This window comes from Onychomys torridus, chromosome X (assembly GCF_903995425.1).
Source record: "Onychomys torridus chromosome X, mOncTor1.1, whole genome shotgun sequence".
Classification (NCBI taxonomy): Eukaryota; Metazoa; Chordata; class Mammalia; order Rodentia; family Cricetidae; genus Onychomys; species Onychomys torridus.
Window position 1 is genome coordinate 90,646,978 of NC_050466.1, and position 12,406 is coordinate 90,659,383.

Consider the following 12,406-nt stretch of genomic DNA (forward strand, 5'->3'; position numbering starts at 1 on the left):
CCCCCGACAGGACTTTTGTTCATCTCGGAGAAGGATCGAGAGCCTACTCCAACAATTCCAACCCTTTGTCGGCCTTCCCCTTTGGGTAATGAGTCTGCTGATTTCCACTTTTTCCTACTCCATGCCCACCACGTTTTAGGGCTTGAAGGACCCGTCTAGTGAAGACCATCTCCGTTTTGTCTGCATTTGATCCCACCACCTCCTGCTACCACCTCCACTCCCAATCAGATCTTTATTTCTCAAAGGTGATCGATCATATGCCATTCACAGATTCACAAGCACACACAGCTAGACCAGGAGATAGACTCAGTGGCCCTGAGATTTATCTTCATTTGCATGAAATGGACAGCCCCTTGTGAAGGGGAGCTGACAGAACCCGCACCCGCCTGACTTTACTCAACCATGGATCTGCCTTACTTGGTGCTGGCGTCTGGTTCAAGCCACAGAAAACTCCCAACTGTCTGTGATGGGAACTTCAGAGTATGGGGCTCAGGTAGAGGTCCTGTAGCCTTAGGGGGCAGTCTGGAAGGCAGATCTGGGGTATATGAGCATCATATCCGGAAAACTTGTGCCATGCAGGAGGAGGTCAAAAGCTGCTGTTGCTGCCACCCTTGCATGTGTGGATGAATCATCTTAGCAACCAATGAGAGCAGGAGAAAGGCAGTTGGCTGGTCAGAATGAGAGGGTGTGGTGCAGTTCCTCCAAGTTGGCTCAGAGGGGCAGCTCTAGACCCATGCCACCATCTTCAGGTTTTTCTTTAAGATTTACTGATTTATTATGTACACAGAAGAGGGCGCCAGATCTCATTACAGATGGTTGTGAGCCACCATGTGGGTGCTGGGAATTGAACTCAGGACCTCTGCAAGAACAGTCAGTGTTCTTAACCTCTGAGCCATCTCTCCAGCCCCATCTTCAGCTTTGGAGATGAGTAGGTGATTTCTCTCCCCCTCTAACCTGTCTCCCCACAGTGAGTTCCTGCAGCTTTGCTCTGCTCCACTGCCCACCAGGGGGTGCTCTTGGTTTCCACCCCTTTACTGCAATGGATGGGGCAAATCAGAGGACATGGTAAAGGCTATGGCAGCAGCTCAAGGATAATGTGCAAGTTTTGGACAAGTCTCCACAAGGAGAGAATGATCCAGAAAGGATGGAACCCAAGAGAGGCTGGAGATGGCTCAGCTGCTCTTCCAAAGGACCTGGGTTCAATTCCCAGCATCCACATGGCAGCTCACAGCTTCAATTCCAGGGGATCCACAGGTACAAGTGACACACATGGTTCACAGACATGCCCGCAGGCAAAACACCAATGCACTTAACAAAAAAGAGATGGAGCCCAGGAAAGGGGTTAGAGGAGCCCAAATGTTACCCTAGTGTCTGCTGAAATGATCTAGAAGAGAGGACCCCTTTTTAGTCCAAGGGAAGGGTTCACAGATCCTGCTGCGTGAATGCAGGGGACAGCAGGCCAGAATGGGTTCTATGAATGTCACAGAAAAGGACAGTAGTCAGGGAAGGGACAGCAATATGGAAGGAAGGAAATGCTGGCTGGGTAGAACCTAAACCCTAAACCACAGGGATAAACTTGAGTGCAAGGCCCCTGCTCAGAAGCAGAAGTGCTTAGCCCAGGTTACCCCTAGGGCTACTGTTCTTAAAGGGCTGGAGAAAGAACAGCTCCCCATACTCTCTGAACCCTAGCCCCACAAAAAGGGAAAGAGCAGAACACAGGACAAAACTACTTTTAATGTGCAACAGCTGTCTCCAGGGGCAGACGGGGCAAAACCAGGGGCACACAGGTGGCTCTGGCTGGAGACTAAATAGAAGGAAGAAACAGGAGCACAGCCCCAGGGCTCCATGGGTCTTATCTCTCCTGCACGGATGCTGGGTCCAACCTGTCAGGTAGAGCAGAGCCAGGCCAGCCCTGGCCACCTTAACAGTCAGGAGTGTGGGAAGGGCTGTGGACAGCACAGCATCATTTCAAAGGGCCTGGAACCTTTCGTTGAGGGCCCGCATCATGGCTGAAACGGAGAGGTACAAACGGGTACTCCAGACACAGACACCCAGGAATCAACTACCCCAATCACCTCTTCCCCCTTTCTATCCACAGGGAATCCTCAACTGGCAATCTGCCTTCCACCCCTTTCCAAAAAGCCCTGGGACTGACTCCTCCACCCCTCACTGCGCTCCACGTGGAAATGTCCTCTACAGGAGAACATCGTGGGCGGGCACTTGGCAGAGCACATGGGAGAGCATTGCTCATGTTGCATGCCACAGCACTCAATGTGCAGAGGACCCACGGTCTGACCTGCTTGGTGCTCCCTCCCCACTGGAGTAGCGGCTGCATAGCCTTTCCTAGGTACCTGTACCCACATACCCAGCTCCCTCTCACCCATCCCTGCCCAGAGTCAGTCATACCTAGTTGTTTTCTCAGCTTGTGAGCTTCTTTCTCTAGCAAAGGACACTAGCCCAACAAAGGAGAAAGAAAATTATCATTCAATGTCCTGGCCTCCTCTCTACTCCGTTCACACTTCCTCCAAGTCTTCCACATCCCACTCCCACAGTCCTGTGACAGGACTGCGCACAATCCAGAGCAGAAAGGAGGTGCCCTCTCTCTGTGGAGTGTGGGACGGTGGGAGTGGGCACAAGAGCCAGGTTAACTTGGCTCCCTACCTACCATCTAACAAGGCTGTCATTTCTCGTAGCTAAGAAAAATTTACCTGCTGACATCCCAGTGTCCCTGGTGCTTGATGATGCTTCTCCCCAAGAGGGAGTGTGGGGACCACAGATAGACTTTGGTCATCTGAAAAAGAACACAGGATGCAGCCGCATCCAGGCTTGGATCCGGGTGGGAAAAGCTTGGTGAGGTCTAAAATGGTGCAACAGCACCCTCTGCTGGCAGCAACTTGTACCTCCTGGTTGCTCAGCTTCACTTAGCTCTGGGCCCATCTTCTCTGCTGCCCAGAGGCAGTCCCCCACACCCACCCCCCAGGACTTTAGCCCTGGGCTGGTGCTAGTAGGGCTATAGCCACAGGCAGGATCTGGGAAGAGCTCGGCAAGTGGGGCTGAGCAGAAAAGGCTTTGGAGTGCTGAAAGCCAGCATCGGGAGTTGGAATTGTCCATAGTCTCATTCATCTGACAACATGGCCTGCCTACACCGGCTCTCCTGTGGGCTGTCTGCCTAGGCAGAAAGTCTAGAAAGAAGGCGGCAATCCCCCGGTAACAGAACCTGACAGAGCCTGAGGCTTCCTTCTTTCCCCATCTTCCCACACTGCTGTCAAACCCCAAAGGTGAACTCACCAGCTGGTGCAGCTGCTCTGGGTCTGGCACTTCTCTGGCTCAAGGACAAGAACTGAGAGTTTCCTGCAACTTGAGGTGCTCTGGTGTTGGGGTCTCCACTGCTCATTTCTCCACGATGTGTGCACGTGCAAGGTTGCTCTGCCTTCTGTGTTGGAAGCTCACACAAAAATTTCTCACTAAGTACACGTTGTGGAGGGCTGAGGGGCCGGTGGGGGAACAAACTGGAGGCCTGTGAGGCCCATCCCATCTGTACTTTCTGTTCCTGGGTCAGCCTCAGGTCAGGAGGCAGAGCTCAGCCAGGAAGGGGCCCACAGCACTGAAAAGACTCAGGATCTGGCCTGGCTTCCTTGGGGAAGAGCCAGGAGGGAAGAATCAGGAGGCCCTTGAGACTGAATACACATTCAAGTTGTGCAGCCCACACTGTAAGAGCTCTCTGGACCCAAATCACCCCAACTGTCAGCCAGGCCCACTTCCCACCCCAGCCTGGCTAGAGTCAGGAAATGCACGGGGTGTGGGGGTGTGGGGGGAATAGTAACCAACACCTAACTGAGCCACCCTCACATCCACCGTTACTTACTACAAGGAACCCACACTGCACATCCTAATCAGGATGAGTGTCCACTGACAAGCCCCAAGCCAAGGCAGGGGCAGAGGAAGCAGGGCAATGTTATGTGCTGGGGAGGGAAAGGGCAGGGTGAGAGGAGACAGAGGGTGCTCTACTCACTTGGGCACGGGGGATTTCCTTGGTCTTGTAGGGCTCTGATGTTGGGGTCATTGCTGTCAAATTCTTCATGGTATCTTTACACACAAGGCCTCTATCTCCCCTGGCTGCTGGCAGGGTCTCCTTTGTATTCCTTACCAGGGCTCTCTTTCTGGATGTACCATTTGCAGGCTCAATGGCTTCCAGGGGTGTTGTGGAGTGCTTCTTAGAACTCTCAAGTGTGGTGACGCAGCTTATTGGAGGAAAGGTGGCTGTTTCCACAGGAGCTGCCTTTGGTCTCTGTCCCCACAATGGGATAGGTCTTCGCCCAGTGACTCTTGGGGTGTCCAGTAGGGATTTCGTCTCCTGGGCTGATTTCTTCTTAGAACTGGCCTTCCATAGCCCACCTGCATCAGCTGCTGGGTAACGAGGCCTTCTTTGTTCCTTGCCTCTGAACACAGTTACTTTTCTGTTAGAACAAGAGGCTCCTAGCTTTCCTGTGCCCAACATATGGCCCCTGGGAGCAGACATCTGCAGAGAGCCAGTCATATGGCGAAAATTGCTCCTCGGTTGGACATCCCTCTTTTTGTTTCTGTCTTCAGGGTCCATAGCATTGCTGGATATGATCCGCCCTCCATTCTTGAAGCAGATGGTCACCTTCATTACTTGTATTTTATTATCTTCATCCGATGCTGAGTCGAGCTCAGGGAATGGGTCTGGGATTTCCTCAGGGACTGTTTTCTTATTCTTTTTCTTCTTGGTCCTACATGCTCTGCCTCCTTTGGGCCCCCTGTGGTGGAGAGGGGCCCCAGAGGCCCGCTTTACATCCACCAGTCTCTTGCCCAGCCTGCCTTTTCTGCCGTGGTCTGCTTCTGCATCTGCCCAAGGCATAGACTGTTGGGTGGCGCAGCTTTTGGAGGATGCGTGGCTTCTAGCACCCTGGCTCATCTGATCGGTTGGCTCTTGCACCATTTCCTCAACCTTGTCATTAACAAGAGGTAAGCAGTCCGTAAAGTCCTTTTTGTCACTGGCTGAGGAGACACACTGCTCTCCATGATCCTGAAGAACCATCACTCCCGACTCTAGCACCTGTAGCTTAGACCCTGAATCAAACTCAGAGTTGACCTCAGTCTCAACCTCATCCTCACTTAGGCTGCACTGTGGAGATCCCACGTCAGGGGCCAGGTTGAGATCCTGAAGTGAGCATGGACCATCCAGACAGATGTCAGTGGCTTCCCTGCCCTCAGGCTCCAAGCTTACTTCTTCAACTACCACCTCTTTGTTAGAGGTCATGTTGCTAGTGTTAGTCTATGTGGCCTGGCTTGTGAGGACAAGGGTATCCCTAGTCTTGGCTAGACCAGCTAGATACTTAGATGCCGTCACCATGGACACCACACACACTAGTGCTAAACACAAACAAGGGTAACCTTCTAGTGACATCATGTCTTCATTGTGGCCTTCTCATTGGCTTATCTTCTGCCAACCAGATGGAACCTTGTTGAACCATTGTCCAGTCCTAGCCAATAAGAACGAGTGTGCTTGGTTGTTTGGAATTCTTATCCTGGCTGCTCCAAGCCTATGGATGGGATGTGGGGATGTGAGGACGGTTTGGGGTATGGGAAGTGTGGGTGCGTGGGGATGGGTGGGAGGTGTAGGAATGCGGGTGGAATCTTGAGGTTGTGGTGCAGTCTGCTTTATCTATCTTTTTCTCACCTCCTCTGGCAAGACACCCACCGTGGAAGGAGGCCTGCACCCTCTGAGGCTTTTCCCCTGTGTAAAGTGGAGAAAGTAGCCACACATAGGCCAGGGGCTTGTAGTGAGGATCCAGTGTCCTGGTGGATGTGGAGCACTCAACACAGAAATGATTGAGGAGACCTTGTTCCACAGCCAGACCCACTGTTCAACAGGACAGTGGGCAAAGAAGCCCACAGCCAGCCCTCTGCTCCACAGAAGGGTCACAGAGATGGAAGATGGTTTTTGAGCCACAGACTGTGGAAACAGCAACTCTGCTTGCAAGCGGCCATGCACCCATGACCCTGTGTTGCCAGGCTGTAATTTTCCCACTTCTTCCAGACCCTGTCCCATTCTCAGACCCCATCCCATCCCCAAGTTAGAGGAGGGCATCTCCTTGGATTAGGACAAAGACATTTAGTGTCACTGATCCAGAAGCTGCAAACCGAAATTAATGTCCACATAGCAGGTTTGCAAACACAAAATGACCTTTAACCCTGTCGAGGGTAAGTGGGGTTCAAACTGGTAGTCCGCCCTATTTTGAGGTGGAGAGTGCAGCTAGTGGAGGGCGCCCCTTTGGGTGGGTAAGTTGGCAGAATCAGCGGAACAGAAATCGTGCCCCAATCACTGTGTGCCTGGCAATTTTCTAAGCACTCAGATAAATCTTTACATCCCTTTCGAGTTATCTCCTAGGTTTGGGTAACTACTTACTGCTGCCCTTCTAGAGTGAAGAACCCACTACCATGAGGGCAAGGACATTCACAAGGGCGTTGATGAATGAAACCTTTGGGGGAACTCTCTGAATGTGCATGGGTAAGTGAGTGAATGAATGCAGATTTGGCCCCTGCAACCAGCAGATTAAATGGAGGCAGCCCACAAGGTTGTGTTTAACATGTTTCAAAAGCAAACATGACTGCATAATACCAAGTTCTAGACTATTTCATGGATTTGGATACACATTTGTGAATTAAAAGTCCAAAGCAGGCATATGTGCTATTTGAGGTTACAAATAAGCTTTAAAGGTCCAGAATGGACACACAAGGAAGGCCTTGCAGAGGTGATGGGGCACCAATGTTGTCATAATTTTCCTGAGGTTGTCTGTGCCCAGTTTTGCCCAGCTGAAAATGGGGAGTAGTTCCTTCCTTAGTTTTCAGAATGTTCTAGAGTGCTAGCATTTTCTTTACTTTCCATTGAATTATTCCAGTTTTCAAATTGCTCCCAAGGGAAATGGAGCCAAGTTCCTACACTTCTCTCTGGTCTTAAGCATTTATCAATCTAGCGATCCACGGAGCTTGTTTCATGAGCTTTTTGGTAAAAGCATTCTTTATTCATTCTATACTGTTGGCTTATGACCATTGGCTTTATGGGAAACAGGCTTCTAACTCTCGTCTGAACATAGCTTATCTCACATGCCTGTGTCTGTGTAAGGCATCTCCAGCTGTCTGTCTTGTGTGGAAGAAGTCCAGACTTGGGGCCATGTTTAAGGGGGAATCACCAGTAAAGCACAAAAATGTGAAATACGTGACACTAAGAAAAAGGTATTTGATTGCAGCTTAAAAGGGAAAAGGGTCTGCAATTGAGAACACACTTGGCCTTTGAGTGACTTTAATTTTTAATCCCATTTGCACATGGTCACTAATGGCCCTAAAAGTGCACCTGTATTGACATTGGGGTTGAAATAAAGTTTAGTAAATAGTTGAATTAGCAACCATGGAATCGGTGTGTTATACTGATTTAATCTCAAACTGTATGCCATTCCATGCCTTTGGTTTGTTTTTTAAATATTTGTTTTTATTTGGTGTGTATGTGTGCCTGCATGAATGTTGTACACTACATGTGTCTGGTCCCTAAGAAGACCAGAAGAGGGGATGGATCCCTTGGAATTGGATCAGGAGATGACTGCTGTAGTAAAGAAACTTGAAGCCTGGTGGTGGTGGTGTGTGCCTTTAATTCTAGTACTTGGGAAGCAGAGGCAGGCAGATGAGTTCAAGGCCAGTCTGGTCTACAGAGCTAGTTCCAGGCCAGCCAGGGATACATAGAGAATCCCTGTCAAGAAAGAAAGAAAGAAAGAAAGAAAGAAAGAAAGAAAGAAAGAAAGAAAGAAAGAAAGAAAGAAAGAAAGAAAGAAGAAAGAAAGAAAGAAAGAAGGAAAGAAGGAAGGAAGAGAGGAAGGAAGGAAGGAAGGAAGGAAGGAAGGAAGGAAGGAAGGAAGGATACTTGAATCCTCTGTAAGAGCAACAGTGCTCTTAGCTTCTGAGCCATCTCTCCAGCCTCCCCATCCTCATTTTTTTTAAAGATGAGTTCTGTGTTACTGTATAGCCAGGGGAGGTGTTGAGCTCATGGTCCTCCTGCTTCTGTTTCCGTGTGCTGGGACTACAGGTAAGCACCACCATGCCAGCCAGCATCTGCTCTGTTGCTGAAGTCATTTTGGTTGTTTCTAATCAGAATATATTACACCTAGGAGGTGCTACACGTGTTCTGGGGTGTATTTCATGGTATCCTTAGCAGAACTTTCCATCTTTTGAAACCCTTATCCCTAAGGGTAACCTCCTAGATTTGTTGGACCTGGCCCTGAACAGCCTTGTCATCTTACTCCTATGAGCCATACAAGCATTATTTTTTGTGGGGTAAAATGGCTGGGAAGCTATGTTTATATCTAGGAGCGTGACTGTTGACTTTAAGACAGGCCCATGTCTAAAGTTCTCAGGTTTTCTCCAAGCGACTGTCCTTATCTACATTCCTGCAAGGGTGCGCCACTGTCTCAGCTAACCTAAATCAACATATACTGCTATGCCACCACAACATTTTTGCCTCTGGTGAATGTAAATTATGCATCTCATTTTCTATTGTTTTTACACTGAGTCACTGAGAAACTCAGTCTAGCCTCGAACTCTTGCCACCCTGCCTTTGCCTCCTGAGTGCTGGGATTGGGTTGAGGTTACAGGCATGAGCCATTGCTCCTAGGACTGGCTTGGTTTTACTTTTAGCTTTAGTTTTTTGCTGTCTCACTGTGTAGCCCTACCTGGCCTGGAACTTGCTATATAGACCAGACTGGCCTCAAACTCTCAGTCATCTGCCTTTTGCTGCCCTCCAAGTGCTGGTTTTAAAGGCATGTGCCACCACCCCCGGCCTTGATTTTAACGTAGAATTCCTTGATTAGCAGAAGGTTGAGATAGTTTACAGATGCATTGGCCTTTGGGAGTTCTTTCTCTGTGATGTGTCTAGTGCCTCTTGGCTGTCTTCTGTGTATTTCCCTCTTGGTTGTGTACCTGTTTATGTGTGGGAGTTCTTCCTGTATTCTAGATTTCAATTCGTTGATAATTTCCTATGATGTAACTATCTTCTTGTGTGTAATTTGTCTTATTCTATTTTAGTGTGTCATTTTTGTTTTTCTTTTTGTTTTTCGAGGCAGGGTTTCTCTGTGTAACAGCCCTGGATATCTTGGAACTCACTTTGTAGACCAGGCTGAACTCAAACTCAGAGATCTGCCTGCCTCTGCCTCCTGAGTGCTGGGCTTACAGGTGTGTGCCACCATGCTCGGCCTAGTGTGTCTTTTAATGAAAAGCAGTAACTTTTTGCTTTTCTTTTTAAATTCAAAATCTTTATTTTTTATTTTACTTATTTATTGAGACAACTTATGAATTATGAATTATGCACAGAGGACCCCAGTAAGTACAGGGAAATATACTGGGCAGATAGATGTAGTGGCGAACTGAGCACACCATGCAGGCATGGTGGCAGCAACAGTGGCCAGTAATTCATAACCCAGATACTGCATCCACGTGGAGAGTTTATTTTAATAGAGAGATGAAGAGAAAGATATGAGAGAGAGAGAGGTCAAGGGGGTGGGATTTCAAGGGTTCGGTCAGAATGTTAACATTCCTCCATTTTGATTATTATGAAAAGAGTTGAGTTATGGAAGCAAGTGGAGGAACAAGGATGCTGAATTCTCAAGGCTACTTCAAGCTGACAAGGGGCAAAGTGGGGAGGGGGGAACCGGGAGTCATGCATGGCAGAAGATCTCAGGAATGTTCCTTGAGGGAGCTGAGGAGGCAGGTTGCAGCAGTGGTGTTCCAGGAGCTTGGGGGAAAATGGCACACCAAATCAGGAGTATAGAAGCCATGGCATCTGCTATTTCTCTGGAGGTCAGGCGGGAACAATGAATCTGCAAAATACGCTAGAAAAATAGGTGGGGTCAGAAATGGGCTCTGGAGCTTGTTAGTTCTCATCAGGCCAGACTTCTTGATGCAGTAGCAGAACTTTTCCCAGGAGCCTGTAGGTATCTGAAAGACAGCTGGAGTGTGTTTACATCATGGTAAAAGGGTTAAAAATCCATTTAAGGACTCTTAAGAACTCTTTGTAGTCAATGTTCTATCAGTTTATCAAAGCTGCATTTATCAGTAATAAAATTTTGAACCTCTGGAATTATATCTGAAGCTGGTCTATACTGCACCATGAAGTCTATGAATGAATGAATGAATGAATGAATGAGACATACCTATCTGTAATTAGAGAGTGTATATATATATATATATATATATATATATATATATATATATTCATTCATTTATTTATTTATTTATATAAAATCTTGGGATTGGGGCTGTTAAACTGATAACCTAGTCATCAAACGTTGTCAAATCTAAGAAGGATAAATTTAAGAAGTGAGACAGCTTTCCAGCTACCTAGGCAGCAATCACAAGTCTGTCTGTGGTCTTTGGGGTGGGGGGCAGAAGCCCCAAAGGCACCATGTGTTCAGCTGATAGGCCCAGAAGATCTGACAGATTTTTCTTTTTTCTTTCTTTCTTTCTTTCTTTCTTTCTTTCTTTCTTTCTTTCTTTCTTTCTTTCTTTCTTTCTTTTTTTCCGAGACAAGGTTTCTCTGTGTAGTTTTGGAGCCCGTCCTGGAACTCACTCTGTAGACCAGGCTGGCCTCGAACTCACAGAGATCCACCTGCCTCTGCCTCCTGAGTGCTGGGATTAAAGGCATGTGCCACCACTGCCCAGCCTGACAGATTTTATCCGTGGAGTAGAAATTTGTGGGGACTGACCCACCTTGACTTTGCGGTATGAGGCAATTGGTCCTCCATTGTTCCACTTATTCACAGTCTGGACAGGATCTCAGCTTTTCGCTGCTTGGCCAGCCTTGCCATAAGCTTCTGGGTGGCCATCCATCTTCTTGGAGGGGATTCAGGATGCTGCCAGGAGCTGACATGTCTCTCTATCATAAAAAGGCTTTTATATTAAATGTCATAGTCTCAGATCTCCACAGGTGTTTGAGGACGTTAGCTGTATTTATAACTTTGAGAGCATATATATGACTTAAATCTGAATATACAGGTTTCCCAGTTAGTTACAGCTTAACGAAGTTAGCAAGGACATGGATGTTCACATTCTTAAGCCTGAATAGACCTTGAGTAAGGAGAGACATTCTTTAAGCTGTTGGCAGTGATATCTGAATCTATTACCATTTCCAAGGTCCTGTAGCTGTAGTTTTGATCTTTGAGTACTGCCAGGTTATAAACCTGAATGGCTTATATAGAAATAATTCTTTCTTAAGCTGTCCTCTGAGAAGGCAAAGAAGATTGACAGGGGAAGATCCCAAGGTGAAATGGGAACAGGAGAAAAGGGAATCAGGGTGGTGAATCAGGGTGCAGCCCAACTCTGAGAAAAGGACTCTCTGAGAAAAGGAAAAGGACCTCTTGGTGGACTCTATGCTAGGGTTTCCACCCCTAACCTAGCCCTCCAGCCCATCCTGGGAGCAGAGAGCAGAGGACGACATATTCTCCACAGCGGCTTCAAGCTGAAACAGGGTGCAGGTGGACAGGAGGACTCTGGCTAGTTAAAGGTAAGGAGGGAACCCAGGCATGTGGTCATCTGACTTGGCTGTAGAGGCAGAGAACAATACGACTGGCTGGGCTGGTCCACACCACATAGACCAGAGTCTCTGCTGATGTCCGTAGCAGGGAAAGCGCTGCAGGTTGTGTCCACACTGCGGCTCCCATGTTTCTGCCAGCCTGCTGAAAGAGACAAGAGACAGGGGTTAAAATTTATGAATTTATTTGGAGTCTTTTGGTCCATGATCTTAGTGAATGAGAAGAGGAGGAGTCCCAAGACCAGGAGAGAGAAAAATACCATTCTTAGGAATAGACAAGTGAGGAAAAAATAAAAGTTTTAGATAAATCAGTATTATCAATCAGTACTGAAATCCAAATCATGGAACAGCAGATAATGAATAACCAAGAAAAATTTAAAATACTGAGCTTGTGACCCAAAGTGTGTCAGAATTGTATTAATGTTAAGATATGAAATTTAAAATCATATTATAATGATACCACCTGCACATGGTTCCACTGATGCCCAGGAAGGGAGTGCATGCGTCTCTGGACCCCACCCACACTCTTTGGAGGAAAGAGCAGGCTGAGACTGGTCTTCCACCCAACCCAGAGCCTGAGAAAGGCATCTGGGGAATGCCAGGCCAATGCTGGAGGACTTTTCTTGGGCCTGTAAAACAATGGTGAAACAATGCACAGTGTGAGGCAATTCCCTAACCTCCTTCAATACTGACAGCCTGAGTGCTGGATGCCCTGCCCATGCTGCCCTTAGTAAAGATGGCAGTGAGGTCATATGACCTGCCTGTTTTGACCTTAGCCAAGATGGAAGCTAGACCATGTGGTTGCCCTTATTT

The 12,406-nt window shown here is 47.8% G+C and overlaps 1 protein-coding gene across 1 annotated transcript; it reads right to left on the reverse strand.

The window, feature by feature from the left end:
• Window positions 1-3,955: 3,955 nt before the first annotated feature.
• LOC118574731 (uncharacterized protein CXorf49 homolog) lies at window positions 3,956-5,281 on the reverse strand. The gene has a single exon (XM_036175638.1). The coding sequence runs from the start codon at window positions 5,279-5,281 to the stop codon at window positions 3,956-3,958; it is 1,326 nt and encodes a 441-aa protein (XP_036031531.1).
• Window positions 5,282-12,406: the final 7,125 nt, after the last annotated feature.

What these genes read in the sequence shown, in the direction of transcription:
- LOC118574731 (XM_036175638.1), bottom strand. Translation starts at nt 5,281, where the DNA reads ATGACCTCTAACAAAGAGGTGGTAGTTGAAGAAGTAAGCTTGGAGCCT.